At 41.1% G+C, this 15,948-nt stretch overlaps 2 protein-coding genes across 2 annotated transcripts; both read left to right on the top strand.

Annotated features, from left to right (window-relative positions):
* Positions 1-194: 194 nt before the first annotated feature.
* On the top strand, positions 195-3,113 carry LOC138009354 (glutamate receptor ionotropic, kainate 2-like). Its single transcript, XM_068856429.1, has one exon. It carries the CDS (start codon positions 195-197, stop codon positions 3,111-3,113), a length of 2,919 nt encoding a protein of 972 aa, XP_068712530.1.
* A 5,614-nt stretch (positions 3,114-8,727) lies between these two features.
* LOC137974796 (kelch-like protein 20) lies at positions 8,728-15,074 on the top strand. The gene is made up of 5 exons (XM_068821781.1): positions 8,728-9,286; positions 10,596-10,885; positions 11,572-11,993; positions 13,764-13,916; positions 14,460-15,074. The coding sequence occupies exons 1-5, from the start codon at positions 8,909-8,911 to the stop codon at positions 14,897-14,899; spliced, it is 1,683 nt and encodes a 560-aa protein (XP_068677882.1). The 5' UTR covers positions 8,728-8,908; the 3' UTR covers positions 14,900-15,074.
* Positions 15,075-15,948: the final 874 nt, after the last annotated feature.

The raw sequence follows: 15,948 nt of genomic DNA, 5'->3' as shown, positions 1-15,948 counted from the left end.
GTGGTAAATTCACAATGTTGCGAGCCCAGGCGTGGGAATGATCAGTGAAAGATCAAGCGCGCGCACAAACACGCATGTTTTTTACATTCTCTAAACACGCGCATAAAGAAAAGAGTTCAATGATAGAGAGATTGTGACGTACACTTCTACTTGCGAAAAAAAATTTAGGAAAAAAAAAGGTTCAAGCCCGTTCAATGACTAAACACGAGCTTCTATTCTTCATAACTTTGATTTGCTGTCCCTTTCAAAGCTCTGGCGTCAACTACATTAAGATTGGTGGAGTCTTCTTCGATGAAAGTAATCCTGCAGAACGTTCAGCTTTTAACCTCGGCATTGATTATGTTAATAACGACACGTTATTGTTGCCGGACACAATTCTTGTTCCAGTTCTGAGCCAGACGAACTGGACGGACGCATTTGCAAATATCGATGCAGTATACGGACAGATTCACAATGGAGTTTCCGCAATCGTTGGACCTATGACTTCATCTACAATAAAAGCAACTCAGCCACTATGCGCAGGATTTCATATTCCTCAGATTGCCCCTTATGCTACAGATCCATCCTTTGACTTCTCTCCAGATTCTTACAGCTATCTTGTGCGGATGAGCCCAAGCGACACCGTTGAAAACCGCGCCCTTGCGGACCTTGTGTCGTATTTTAACTGGACTCGGATCGCGGTTTTAGCATCTAGAGATGATTACGGATTGAATGGCTTAGTGGTGTTTAAAGATATCGCTTCACACAAGGGATGGACCTTAGTGGCAGTAGAAAGTTTTCAAGTGCACGATGATATTTCCTTGCTTAATGCCACAAAGCAGCTTTTTCACATCCGAAGTCGTGGGGCAAGAATAGTGGTTTTAAATGCTGTGGGTAGCCACGTTCGCGTGATTTTAAGGCAGGCAAGTGATCTTGGCATGATTGATGGATGGGTTTGGTTGGTCACCAATGGCGCATTCGCTTTTGACGGTCTTTATGTCATTGGAGGAACTGTACCAGAGTATCTTCAGGGCATTGTGGGTATAAGACACTCTTTTGGGTTGGGCATGGAACACAAGAAGTTTGTAAACATGTGGGAATCAAGTGGTCACAAAAAAGCAATCCTCGATAAAGATGTCGCGGTTGGACACACCTTTGATGCTGTCATGGTGATAGCGCGAGCGATTCACAACATGTCATTAGATGGTAAGAACTTAACGGTCACCACTGGCTTAACACTCAGTGCTCATCGAAGCAACTCAAGCATGTCACACAGCCTATTCGGAGAAACTCTCTTGGACTACATCTCTAAAGTTAACACATCTGGAGTTATGGACTCTCATGTGGCCTTTGATGCAAATCGTCATCCCGTCGGTGGGAACTTTGATATAGTAAATCTGCGCTCTTCTGGATTCAACAAGGTTGGAAAATGGGATTTGGTTAATGGACTAGTTATGGAAAAGAATAAGGAAATATTGTGGTCCTCTGGAAAAACTACTGTTCCAGGTGACACAACACTTTCAATTGTCAACCAGACGCTGTCTATTGTCACTATTGAGGAGAGGCCCTTCGTCACAAAGACAATCTTAAATCATCGAGGAAAGTACATACTGACTGGTTACTGTATCGACTTAATAGAAAAGCTAAAGGAAAAATTTAGATTTTCCTATGAAATTTATCTTGTGCCTGATGGAAGCTTCGGGTCTCAAGATTCATTCACCAAGGAATGGAATGGAATGGTCAAAGAGATCCTCCAAGGAAAAGCTCACCTGGCCGTCGCTTCGTTCACAATTAGTTCAGAGCGGCAAAAGGTCATCGACTTCACCCAACCTTTTATAGATCTTGGTTTGACAGTTCTTATTAAACCTGAAAGGGATAAAGGAGATTTCTTCATATTTTTAAGACCTTTCAAGGGCGAGTTGTGGTTAGTAACTGGGGTAACTGCTATTCTTATCGGAGGTGTATTGTGGTTTTTTAGCACTTTCAGTCCTTTTGGGTTTTATGGCAGATGCTTACAAATAGCTCATCACAAAGTTCCGGGGGAACACCTCAAACGAAAGCACACACTAAGCTTGGCAAACTCTATATGGTCATCTACTGCTTATATTGGGCAAAGTGCCGATAGTCTTCATCCCATTTCGTTTTCTGGTAGGATCACAGTTTTTGTGTGGTGGTTTACAATCGTAATCTTAGTTTCAACTTATACCGCAAATCTTGCAGCGGTTCTCACCATAAAAGGATTCTCTTCACCAATAAGCAGCATTGAAGATTTGGCAGGCCAAAATGCGATCCCGTATGGTACAGTCACGAACAGCCAACCAAAGTCGTTTTTCGAAAATTCAGTTGTCCCATCCTTTGTTAGCATGTGGCAGTACATGAAGTATCACCATACTCTTGTCGAAAATAGCAAAGAAGGGATCGAGAAAGTAAAGAATAGTAACTACGCATTTATATGGGATTCAATCGTCTTGGAATACACAACACACACAGCTGAATGCGGAACTCTGACAACAACCGGAGGTCTATTTGGTAAAATTGGTTATGGAATCGGCTTGTCCAAAAATTCGCCTTACACTCGTCAGCTTTCCCAGGCCATTCTAGAGTTGCGGCAAGGGGGGTTCATGGACCAATTGGAGCAAAAGTGGCTCCATAATCACGGCAGTAGATGTAGTGAGCAACACATCGAAATCAGTGCTGATAGACAGTTGGGTTTAGCAGATGTAGCAGGCGCGTTTATAATTATTTGCTGTGGCGTTGGAATCAGCTTCATCGTCCTTATTATAGAATGCTTAGCAGCGTCATACGCAGTAACAAAAGAAGACGACCCGGACGCGCCAAAAACTCTATGGGAATCATTTCAGATGAGACGAAGGATTACATTAGACGATTGGACTCATAGAAAAGACGTGCCCGAGATACTAAAATTCTCCGCTGCTTCTAACGCTATGAAAAATATAGCACGCTTACCGTTGGTTCTATTTACTGGTCTCAGACTTCGACGACTAGATCAAATATCACCAGAGATAGAGGCCGAGGAGGTGAAATCTGAAGGAAGTAGCTTGGAGGAAAATGTTCAGACGAACGACGGCAACGGCGATCATGAACAAGAAGTAATAATCGATTTCCAACCTTGATAAGTATTTATGGATGGAATGACTAATTTAAGTTCATTTTGTAAAGTTACATTTAGTAGCAATGACCCTGACTGCAAATGAATGATGAAGAAGATGTCATTAAAAATCCGATTCCGTTTAATTTATGTGGTCGATTTTTCCCCTTCTTTTCATTTGGAAGAGATAGGAGAGGATTTTCCCAGCGCGAGGGCCTGAGGTTTGGTTGCAGCGTTCGGTACCGTGTTTCTCTAAAACTATGATAACAAATGTAGTATGAATCCAAACGTATTCATTTATTACGTACCTAACTCAGTTATGACGTGAGCTCTTTTGCTTGCATAAGAGAAATTATGGCATACGTTTAAGTGCCTACCACTTCCACGAAGTTTTCCTCTTTTTATTCTCCGAAATCGTCCCAAATACGCTGTGTATTTTTAGAACTTTTCAATTGAAAATTCGTTTTTTTTTTTTTTTAAATCTGCTTTGAAAGACAGAAATAGTGGTTATAGTTTGATCAATAACCGAGCAATGAAGGGGAATGGGTTGGATATCGGGTTGACGTCACAAACTACTATGCATCGCTGTTTTTCAATGACGGCAAAATGCAAAACAGTCTATGAGGTCAACCCGATATTAAGCCCATTCCCCTTCTTTTTTTTGGTCATGGATCAAAGTGTAACCACTTATCACTTTTTCCGTCTTTCAAAGCAAATAAAAAAGTGAGTTTTCAGTCCAAAGGTTCTAAAATGTGCACGAGATGTATTTGGGACGGTTTCAGAATGAAGTGGAAAACTGTGTTGAGGTGATAACAAGGAGTTCAAACATTTTCATGCTTCTGCTCTTACGTAAACTGAGGGACTTGAAATACGACTAAGAGGTCGACGACAATGTAACGATGACATCAGCTAAACAATGGCTCTGCACGTTTAAATCTCTTTACCGTTCCCTGCAATCTGCAACGTGGAATGACCACTAAAACCTTTCGTTGTATGGAAAACGCGAACACCATTAAAACAGTCCATTGGAGCCGTTTTCTTCCGTGATTTCATCATCATTACTTCGCATAATTTCCCGAAAATTTCGGATAGTTCACGGTAGATGACAAAAAGCTTTGAAAAACGTAAATTTGCAATTTAAATGACTTCTCAGTATGAAGTAAAAACTATCTTTTTCGAATGTGATAGACTATCATTGCCTGAGTTTAAAGGAGTAAAACATTCACATTGATATCAATATCGAATCTTTGGCGCCGTTAAGGAGGCTCCAAGGGGTTTCTACGGGTAACAGAGGGGTAACAGTGGTTTCCAATGGAAAAGAAATGCAACACCGTCGATCCTTTCAGTATAAGAAAACGTTTCAATATTTGACTAATACTATTGTCAGACAATTTTATAAGAGTGTATGTGGCCAACTGTTGTCATGGTAACGGTACAGCACTGCTAAAAGATCAATTTGGTTACCTGGTATTTTTTAGGGTGTGTTCGATTGACCCTATACCGGAACAGAATATCAGGGGCCCGTTTATCGAAAGTCCCGAAAACCTTTTGGGCCCTAAGAGGCATTTGTGAAATTGCCAACCGCTTACTTTGGAAGGCCGATCTTTTAACATGTTTTCAAGGTAACAAAACGCAAACTGACTGTAAAGTTTGACGACTTAAATCGTCTCCGTTCTTTAGAAACAAAGGGAATATTGTGAAACCCAAAATATCCCATAAAGTTTCGGAACTTTCGAGAAACAGGCGCCAAGAGTGAGGATTTACTGCGATTTTCATAATTGTGCGGAATCTCATCTTCATGCGCCAACGGCCCAACTTTGAGATGGTTTACATCAATCAAACTTTCGATGCCAACCACAGATACAGATGCCGAAATCAATAATATTGATGCATGACATAACCTACCAATCAGCATCTAAGGTTCCCACGGTACATTCGTTCATTCATTACCCTGGCTGCCGACTCGCTAACCCGTCACTCTAAGAGAGAAAAAACCTCTGGCATCCAGGGTATACATTCATCAAACTCGAATCTTTTTTGCTGAAGAATTTCTAAAAACATATCATAATGGTAACTGATCTGTGAACTAAACAAACAGCACACAAATAGCATTTTAGCAATAATATTTATTGTTTGACAATTTTAATGTGAATGTCTGTAATAACGAAGGATTTCTAAAATTAAACGTGCATTCACAGATTACGGTCAATCGAACGGGGTATTCTGAAGTCGCTCTGGTAAATTGATAAATTTTGGCTTTAAAAAATGGCCAAAGGATTCTCAATTAAATATGAAAATAACAATCAATTGCAAAATCGCGTATCCTGGTCCCACAGTCTTTTCTTGAGCCGCGTGAGAGCCGCGAAGCGATGAAGACAAGTCTCGAAGCGGCGAGAAGAGAAAATCCAGACTTGAATCTCACTTTCATGCGGATGCCAGGGTCAGGATTTGACCCTCAGGCTCGGATTGGTAGATATTTTTTTACAAACACGCAAATCAATATGATTCGTTCGTTTGCCTGGTAATACCGAGGGGATGCGTGATTGCTAAGTTGCCATTGGTACCCTTTGTAATTATCAATTTGACGCGTTTGACAGCTGGCGTCTGCATGAAAGTGAGATTCAAGTCCAAGGTAACCAGCCGATTTGCTCTTCTCGCCGCTTCGCGTCTCGACCTCGCCTCTTCGTGGTTCTCTCGCGGGTCAAGAAAAACCTCTGGGACCAGGGTAAAACTCGCAAGGACTCCGGCGAGGACTCCGGCGAGGACGCCGGCCTCTATTTTGCGCGAGATCGTCTCAGCACATTCGAACGACTATTCACAACCCGTCTTTTATTTTCGCAAGCCGTGACATCCAAATCAGATGTTTGAGTGCTCCAGAGTCCCTGCGCTTGAAATTCTAAAAAAAAGTTGTAATTTCTCGAATGTCGGCGAAAATTTGAAAACGGAGGGAAAAATTTGCAGTCAGAAACCCTCCAAGAAACTACATAAATAATATATGGGCCAAGGAAGCCACTGAAGTTACTCGAAGGAATGGTATAGAATGGTTGGAGAGAAAGACAAAAATAGAGCTAAGACTGTGGACTATCTGTATTTTCTCAACGGTTTTATCCCTGTCCATTGTATAATCCACACGTTCCCTGATTCGTGCCGTGTCCATCAAGTCGCGATGACCCTCAACCGCGGACCCAAAGGATCGCATGAACGAAATGGCTTCAATAGGCCATTTCCGAGTTCATGGCTGCCTCCTCTTCAAAGCGAGTCTAAGTGCGAAGTTTTTCTTATGAAAATTAGTTTTCATTCATATGTAAAGTGGATTTAATTATCATCACAAAAACTTCGCTCTTAGACTCGCTTTGAAGAGGAGGCAGCCATGAACTCGGAAATGGCCTATTTCTGGTAATGCCTAGCCTGCATAGCAAGCGTTTCCAGCGGGCGAGAAGCGAACTCTTTTTTCGGCCGCGCGAGATTAGGGCGAGCACAAAAAAAAATGCTCTCGCCCCAATTTTCGCGCGGCCAAAACATCGAAATTTGCGCCGAAACCTACGGAAACGCTTGCGACGCAGGCTAGGTAATGCCGGAAAAAATAGATTTGCCTATGAAATTTATCTTTTTCTATGAAATTCATCATTCACCAAAGAATGGAATGGAATGGTCAAAGAGACCAATTGGAGCTAAAGTGGCTACATAGTCACGGCAGTAGTTGCATTAAACAACACACTGCAGTTAGTACTAATACAAATGCAGATGATGCAGGGGTGTTCACAATTCTTTACAGTGGCATTGGAATCTGCTTCATCGCCCTTCTTATTAATTAAATGGCTGTTAGTGTCATATGCAGTTACAAAAGAAGACGATCCAGACACGCCAAAAACTCTCTGGGATTCGCTTCGGATGAGATGCAGAATCACATTACAAGATTGGACTCAAAGAAATGACTTGCCAGTAAGCAATTGCTCCGTTGCTTCCAGCGCTATGAAAAAGATTGCTTCTATTCTCAGGACTCAGACTACGCCACGTAAATAAGGTAACATCAGAGAGAGAGGCAGACGAGGTAAAATCTGACTGAAGGAAGTAGCCTTCAAAATAATGACCTGCCCAAGATACTAAATTGCTCCGCTGCTTCCAACGCTATGAAAAAGATTGCACCTTTACCGTTGCTTCTATTTTGGGGACTCAGACTACGCCGCGTAGATAAAGTATCACCAGAGATAGAGGCAGACGAGATGAAATCTGAAGGAAGTAGCCTTGAGGATAAAGCCGTTGAGGCAGACGACGGCAACTGCAATCATAAACAAGAAGACTTAGTAATAATCGATTTTCAACCCTGATAAATTTCAATCATTCGAATGTCTTGTAAGTATTACACTGAAATGTAACTAGGCTGACTGCAAATAAATGATAAAGAAGATGACATTAAAAAATTCGGTTTCGCTTCACGAGATCGATTTTCCCCCTTCTTTTCACTTGGAAGAGAGGGGTGATGTTTTTGCGGGCTCGAAAGGCAGAAGTATGAATAGAGGACGTTCATCCGTGGAGACACAGTAGCAGAGCAGTCAGTCGAGGCGGGAGAAATCGACGACGAAAGCTTACAAGATCAAGTGAACGAGCCCTCGCCAACCTATTTTTAATTGAACAGCTGAGTGAACGCTGGTTCCTGATTGGACACAAAAATCAATCGTTTGTATTATTTTTAACCAATCGGCAAACAGCATCTCTGGAAACAGTAACTCTGTTTTATATATTGTCATTGGCTGACATTGTTTGTCACTTCACTGTGTATAAAGAAAATAATTTGTTTTTCGTTTTACGCGCTCGAATATGACCGCGTGTTATACGTAACCCACAAGACCTTTTTCACAAGAAAGCCGGCTTTTCTTCTTCGTTGTTCAGGCCTTTCGAATTCGTACTTATGCAAAGCCTGAGCAAGAGTTTTTTTTTGGACATTGTCTTTCCCCGAGTTCGGTGTAAAGTTCTTTACATGCATTTCCGAACTTTAGAACTGCCGGTGATTGCAAGAAATTTAAAGGCAACTCGGTAATGTCAAATCGTCATCAGTGCTTATACTCAGCAATAGATCATAAGCAAGAACGAATTGGAAAGCGAGTGATTTGTTCTTTACGGAACGTTTAGTCCCTTCTGAAAGTAATGGGAAATATTGAGAATTATAGCGGGCATTTGACTGCCGAAACAAAACTGTAAAAAGAAATTATTAATTTTAGAGATCTTTTAATTGAGAGCATGGTATTTTTAGATTTCCGCGCTGCAGCGGAAAGGTCAGTGTGTTTCAGTTGATCACTAGAGAGATCGACAGTAAAAATGACAGCTTGGCAACAAAGGAGTAAATTTAATTTGAGCTAACTTGGTCGCTTGACAACGGCTTCACAAATCGAATTCAATTTTTTCCAAAGGGTTTCCTCAAGTAAATAAAAAGCGATTTTCCCATAGGAGCAAGGTCTATTAATCTCAATATGGTATTGGGTAAAGTTCTTTTATTTGTATGGTCTTCTCCATGTATTTACAGAAAAGATGTCCAAAATATACCTTTTTTGCATTTGATTGATATTGGTCACAGGAAGTCAATAAATTAAGCACTCTTTTCAGAATTCACGTCAATTTAGACAGCTGTTAGAGATAAACCAACGTCCTGAAAACATAAGACACTTCTCAGCTGAACGCAGTTTTAATAAATCTCCTAGCGAAGACCAAAAAATTAAATTATCTCTCTGAAACTGGCTCATGGCCAACTCGTTTTGCGGAAGGGTCAAATCAAAGATCGGAGCATTTTGAATATAAAGCCGATTCAAAGTTTAATTTCAAGAAATGGCAAATGCGGCGAAGCGGTCAAACAGCGTTTCTCAGCCTGGCAAAGAGTTTAACCATACTTCAAAATCACCTCATTTCGTCGCCATGTTTAAGCGTTTTCAAGATATGAGGTCCAACATGGAACTTTGTGACGCGACTTTAAAAGTGGAAAATGTTATATTTGCTGCTCATCGAGTGATCCTCGCAGGAAATTCACCATATTTGAAAAACATTTTTCTTGCGCAAAATACAGAAGGTCGTTGTCAAGAAGTCATTTTGCCGAATGATATTGAATGCAAAACAGTGAAATTAATGTTGGATTATTTTTATAGTGGCAAAATGAGCGGCGACGAGGGAGTTTGCTATAATATGATGTCTCTGGCTTACCTCTTCCAGGTTAGAAACTGACTCTTATACGTGTACAAAAATTAACATAATTATTTAACACAAATTAAGGCATTGCATATGGTATTCCTATATTTCCATCCATTTTGTTTAGGAAGACACAACATAGAGCTAAAGGGGGGAAAGCTTCTCCAATCGATAATGTTTTAATGATCTTACTTTGCTTAGGTGAGTGAGTCTGTTGTGTGAGTCTGCTTTTCTTTAATAAGTAAGGAAAAGCTAGCGCAGTTCGAAAATTCTGAATGATGACCTTGAAGTAGGTATTATTGATCTGTAAACTCCTACTGGGCAGACGTCAGTTTCTAACTAAGCTCATCGAGAAGGTATCTTTTTTAGTGGGTGTACATTTTTGTCAATATTGTACTTTTCCCTTTTTCGGGAAATTGTTGTTGATTTCAGTAAAAGGCCATATGACAAGAGGAGAAATTGACAGTGGCAAAGCGAAAATAACAGCTAAGACAGCCGTGCCGTCAAGGCGGTGTGAAGAGCAGCTGGTTAACATATTAGAGTGATTTTAGCATCGCGTCTATCGAGCATCATCTATACGGCAAACGTTTCGTTTTAACAAAAATCGAAAAGACGTTTTTAATTTTAGCTGATTCCTTTCCTGTTAGCTACAGATTTTGAGCAACAAATGAGAAAAGTTAGAATAAGAATCCACTTTTCTTGCCAACAGTGGCAAAAACAAAGGTTCCTCCTTTGTGTACAATTTGTTTCCAGAACAATTGACCGTGCATTCGGTTTAAGTTTAAGTTTCGGAGGTTTAAGTTGACTTAAAGCCCGGCAGAGGCTGCGGAAAATAGAAATCGGAAGGTTTTCCTTGCCTGCCAAGAGAGATAGGACTGAATCGAAGTAGACGAGGTTCTCGCAGATACTTTAGACGTTAGTGTGCCCTATCTGAAAGATGTACCATTCCCATTTACACGTGCAAGAGTTTGACTACGTGACACTTTGTTGCGATGTTCGCTAATGGATTGAAACTTTTTATCTACAAAGCTAGCCGTGTGGCTATGGTATGGTATACTTAGCAATTATTGAATGAGGCTGAGTAGGATATGAAGAATTCTACAGGTCGAGGAGGATGTTATCCACCAAGGCCGAAGGCCGAGGTGGATAACATCCTCCGAGATCTGCAGAATTCTTCATATTCTACGAAAGCCGAATGCAATAATTGCTTTATTATTCATTCAAAATATTTTCTTCGCTCAAACTTCTAAACCTACTCGCAGCCACTTTTTTGCTCAACAAAAATAACACAATCTCATAATCATTCTAACATCTGTCTGCATTGCCATTGCAGGTAGACGAAATCATCGAGGTGCTTCAAGAATTTATACTTGAAATTCTTCATCCATCAAATTGCTTGAAATTTCAGAGTTTGGCGCGAAATCTTAAACTTACTGTTCTTCAAAGCAAAATTGATCGATTTGTAGACTGGAACTTCATGGTGTTGCTGAAAGAGCCTGCTTTTCTGTCGTTGTCCGGCGAACATCTCGTTCACGTGATCAGGAGTGAAAACCTTCGGGTCAAACGCGAGGAGACTGTTTACGAGGCCGTCTATAGATGGTTTAAATATGACATAAATGGCAGGTGAGGACGAGGACGGGCTGAAAATATACAAAATGAATAGTATTTTGAGCATACTAAGAACGCAATAGCATTTTTAAATGGAATATCGCGAGACGGCTACTTTATTACTTTGGCTTAACGTTATTAGCCCGAACCTCTGCATCTTGATATGACTCAGGACTGGGTTCAAAGAACCAGTTCTATTTCATTGTCATCAACAGCAAGCATGCAATTATAAGGTTGTAAACTTTTGCCCAGTAACTTTGATACATTAATATTCTTAAATCATTGTAAAATGCATTGTAATTATTAAAGATAGATTATTTAATTTTTATTTATTTATTTTTTAGATAGATACTTAAGCTCTGAAAAGCCCCTTTGGGGAGAGTTTAATAAATTATTGTATTGTATTGTATTGTATTTGCTGCTTGATCGATCGGCTGGTTTGACTTTCTGCCGCTTCTGTTACCGGTCACTTTTGCTTTCACGAGACTCAATTTTAATGACTCTTGATCTTGTAGGAATGTCCTTTCCCTTGTATACCCAGTGTGTAGAATTGTTGTAGACGTGGGTATGGCTCGTAGCCAAGTCGCTGCTAGTGATTCAGAAAGTTTCCTTCTCGCATCGGGCTTAACTTAAGTATTTTCTGTATTAAAATCGCTTCCACAGTATAATTTCTAGGTAATTGATTGCTTTTTAATTTGCAGAGAAAGCATAGCAAAGAGCATATTTAAAGAGATCCGTTTCCACGACATGCCCTGCAAGTACCTTACTGACAAAGTCATCCCAGTCTTGTGCGAAAAACACGACATCTGCGTCCAACAAGTTAGAGATGCTTTGGAACACATTCAAACTGCTGATGAGAACGCGCATGCTTTGACTTCTTATTGTTCAAGGAAGCCGGAGGACATTCTATATGTGATCAGCAATCGAACAAACCTCGTAGAGCGATACGATTCTGTCAAGTGTGCATGCGCGAAGAGCAAGGAGCTGTCGGCGGCGGGCCCTGTGGAGCATTTAGGCGAAAACCGCTATGTAGTTGCAGTAGGTCAAGATTTGTACGCTGTTTCAAATTGTAGGGTCACAAAATTCAACGTTCTCGAACTGAGTTGGGAGGATGTAGGAGTAGGTGAGACTGAGCTACTTGTCAACTTTGTCAGAAGTTCTTAACCCACAAGTCTCGATCTGCGGTGGAATGAGGCCCATTAGTTTATGGTAGTGTCTATTTGTAGAACTACTGCTAGATTTTTTAGGGAACAAAACGTAGCGCATTGCGTTCAATCCCCGCACCGATTTTGCGTTCAGCACGAGTTAGCAATCCATCGTTCGGCACTCTCGTCCCCAGAGTCCTCCGTTTCTTTGTAACGAAACGGAGGGCTCTGGGGACGAGAATGCTCGTGCGGTTATTTGGTTGCGGACCAATCAAGAGATTTTCGATCATTAAGCCCAATAAGCCCAATCAAGATAAAATCTGATGATTGGCCAATCTGATTGATTGGAAACTTGGATAATACCGTAAACTGATGATCCAAGGCCAAATGAGATAGATCAACACTTCTAGGCTATGGACTTCTCACTTTGTTTAAATAAAAAGGGATTTTTTTTTCAAACGTAGCTCTCAGCGTCAATTGAAGTGATCATAATTGCAATGCAAATTTACCCACCCGGGTTCGAGTTTTTAACATTGAAGGCCCCAGTTTTCAAAGGCTGTATAATTTTATCCGGTGGATAAGTCACGATCCTACGGTTTCAATCAGTGCAAAGCCAATTTCAGTATTTGCTCAAGTAAAGCTGAATATGCACACTCCAAAAATTAATACATCTTTTTAGAGACCTGCACGAAAACCTTGGCTAGACTTTCATATCCCGGACCAAAATGGCGGAAGACAAAAGAAAGATTGTTATTCTGATTAGGCCTTGTTGATTAGGCATTGTTATGTTCGCTTTGTTCTTTTGTTTTATGGACGTTAATTATTTCGGATCCGGTATATGAAAGACAAGCCAAAACCTTTGCCAACGTTTCACGTGGAGGACATCTGTTACTTTGGATTGCGACTCATCCACGGGATAAAGTTATCCAGCCTTTGAACTAACACCTGGGACTTCAAGATACTCTTTGTGGTAGGTAGAGGTAAAGATAAAAGGTAAAGTCTGCTACGAGCCTCGTGGCCCATCAGGCCGGCGCTTATCTCCGGTTACTGTAGCATGAAGCGACTAGGCTTAATTTCTATTCCCCCCTGAATGGGATGCTAGTCCAGCGCAGGGTTACTCCCAGCATTAAATTGCCGGTACCCATTTATTCACCTGGGCCCGGTTGTTCAGAAGCCGATTAACTTGTCCCAGGATTAGCGTAAGCTATTGTTTCATGTTTTCAAGTCAGTTTTGGTGAGAGTTTCTTTTGCTTATTTTTGTTTCAGCGTTGAACAGGAATGGGAAGTAGAGAAATAAACTCCTTGGTTCTGTAATTTTTAATCTGGGATTAGCGTTAATCGGCTTTTGAACAACCGGGTGAAGAGAGGCACTGTGAGAGGCGCTGTGAGAGTAAAGTGTCTTCCCCAAGGACACAACACAATGACCAGGGCTCGAACCCGGACTGCTCGCTATCCGGAGTCCAGCGCGCTAAGCTTTGTGCTACCACGCCTCAGCTCTCTGTGGAAGGTAATTTTGTTTAAAAAGAAGAAGACATAGCTGTCCATTTAACCCACTTCCCCAATGTACCACTAACGAAAGTAAAAGGGGGGATGAAATTCATATCTCAGTTGCAGTTGCAAGGAAGTTGCTAGAAAGCCAACTTTATGACATTATCATGCCACCTAAACTTGTTCCAGGGAGTCTGCCGTAGTTTAGTAGAAACAACAAAAAGGCAGATTCAACTTGAATTTGAAAAATTCTCTCTTAGGTGTCGATGTTCACGATTCTGGCGTTTGTGCAGGAAAGAATTGTATATTTGTAGCAGGTGGGAGGAGAAGAGGAAATGGAGTACGCAGATTAAATATCGAAAGCTTTGAATGGGTGGATATGCCGGAAATGAATTCTGGTCGGAGAAGCCCCGGTAAGTAATTACAACAAAGTGGATACCCTACTGAGAATTCAGGAAGTTCTTCCGGACGTGGCTTTTAGCTCTGGTGATTCTTGGACTTAAATATCAAAGGAAATCCATTTTCCCGGTTCCATCGTCTTCCGTATTTGACAACTTCATTGTTCATTGTTCCGTGCTGGCGTTTTCCTGTTGTTAAAAACACTAGGCTACCTTGGAGCCTCGTTCCCAAGAATAGGAGAAATCCTGGTAACAAGGTATTCTCTGGACAAAAGCCTCTCTCTAGTTACTTGTTTCACTTAATCATTTTAATAGTGATTTAACAAGTAAGTTGAAAAATGTTGCAAGGTTGATTTTAATTTATGGCAGAAGAGATTTAAACAAGCGACTTGACGTTCCGTGGCCAGTCATGCACGGGACGAAAAATTGGATTCAAGTCAAAGATTTAGATCACGTGTTTAGGGTGCCAAGAGTCCCATGCATGGGTGCGGGGCGCATATATTTGTTTTTACGTGGTTAGCACCGAAATTTTCATTTTTCCTGTTCTCTTTATTTCAGGAGCAGCGTACTTGTCGGGCAAACTATACGTGATTGGGGGTCACAGCCCAGAAGGACCGTTAGCTTCCGTTGAACGTTTTGAAGCAAAACAAGAGAAGTGGGTTATTTTAAAGCCAATGAACTTCCCTCGCTTTTTACTGGGAGCATGCGCAGTGGAAGGTCTCGTTTACGCAGTTGGTGGGAGAAACAACGAACAAAGCCTAGATAGTGTTGAAGTCTACGACCCCAGGACTAAGACCTGGGTACTTTTGGAAACCAAGATGATGGAATCTAGAAATGATTTTGGATTAGCTGCTAAAGGATCTCAAATCTTCTGCGTCGGTGGGCGAGGTGTTAAGTCAATCGAATGCCTTGATGTCCAAACAAAGGAGTGGAAAACTGTCGGCTCCACAGGGGAAAATAACTTCAGCATAAGCTGTGTGTTCTATCCGCCTCTGTAAATGGAGTGCGTTTTGACAATTGACAGTCCCCTTTTTTTTTCTCAGTTTACCGTCGTCCAACCGACCATATGTATTCTTGAGTTTTCAAAACTAAAACAAAATTATAAAATGAGGAAGGTAATGGCTTAGTAAAACATTTTTAAAACTTTTAATCTGAACTATACACATTGGTTTTCATTGGTTACGTTTTACCCTTACAGATTGTCAGTTTCAACTTCAAACCGCGGAAAGCTTTTGTTAAACTGAACGCGACACTCACTGCTCGTCCAAAAGAGAGGCCGCCGCTTTCTGTCGGCGTGGGAGGAAGATATAACACCCCAACCCGACCCTTGCTGCAGCTAACGCTGCTTTCTATGTTGCTTCCGACTTTCTTTTTGTCTGTGGGTTTTTTTTTTACTGCGACCGACCGATATATGCCGCCCAAAATTAGGAAATACATTCGAAGTTAAACGGAGAGGAAAAGGGACGGAGTTATGATCCAGATGAGATGAAAGAGTGTCTTCAAATGACGTCACTGCGGCCATACTGGAAATTTTCTTTTGGGAATTGAACTCTATTTTTATGAAAATTCTTCCTTTTGTTTTAGTATGCTGGTCCCATGAGCGAAGACACTTGAACAAACTCAACATAAATTTGATCTCATGTAACTTGCCAGAAATGGTGCACTACTGATTTCCAGGTTAATCATAAAAATTACAATTCCTTGATTGGGATTGGTTTAAAAAACTCTTATTTTCCACTAATTCAGTTGCTGGTTAGGTCCTTCTGCTAACCAGAGCCGAAATCCTTGTTCTAGCCTGGGACCCCAGCAGCGTTCAAGGAATTTAGTACGAGCCATGATTGGTCTATTAAAAAATACAATTGTTCGACAAGACTGGTAATAGCCAATCAGGTTAAAGGGAAATTTGAAACGTACTTCCGCTTGTTTGCTGAGTCCGCTGGGGGTCCAGATATGTTCGCAGACGTTACTAATTAAACAATAGAGTGTTTCTGTCGAGGAACTATCGGCTGATAGTTGCCCCGCGTAAATTTGATGTTCTTAAAACAAA

Source organism: Montipora foliosa, chromosome 1 (assembly GCF_036669935.1).
Source record: "Montipora foliosa isolate CH-2021 chromosome 1, ASM3666993v2, whole genome shotgun sequence".
Lineage (NCBI taxonomy): Eukaryota > Metazoa > Cnidaria > Anthozoa > Scleractinia > Acroporidae > Montipora > Montipora foliosa.
This window is presented reverse-complemented; position numbering and strand designations above follow the sequence as displayed.

Bases quoted from the DNA above. Each gene is read 5' to 3' on its own strand.
- LOC138009354 (XM_068856429.1), top strand. From the start codon at position 195: ATGACTAAACACGAGCTTCTATTCTTCATAACTTTGATTTGCTGTCCC.
- LOC137974796 (XM_068821781.1), top strand. From the start codon at position 8,909: ATGGCAAATGCGGCGAAGCGGTCAAACAGCGTTTCTCAGCCTGGCAAA. The intron at 10,886-11,571 runs GTGAGGACGAGG...TTTAATTTGCAG, and splicing joins AAATATGACATAAATGGCAG to AGAAAGCATAGCAAAGAGCA. The intron at 11,994-13,763 runs GTGAGACTGAGC...ATTCTCTCTTAG, and splicing joins TTGGGAGGATGTAGGAGTAG to GTGTCGATGTTCACGATTCT.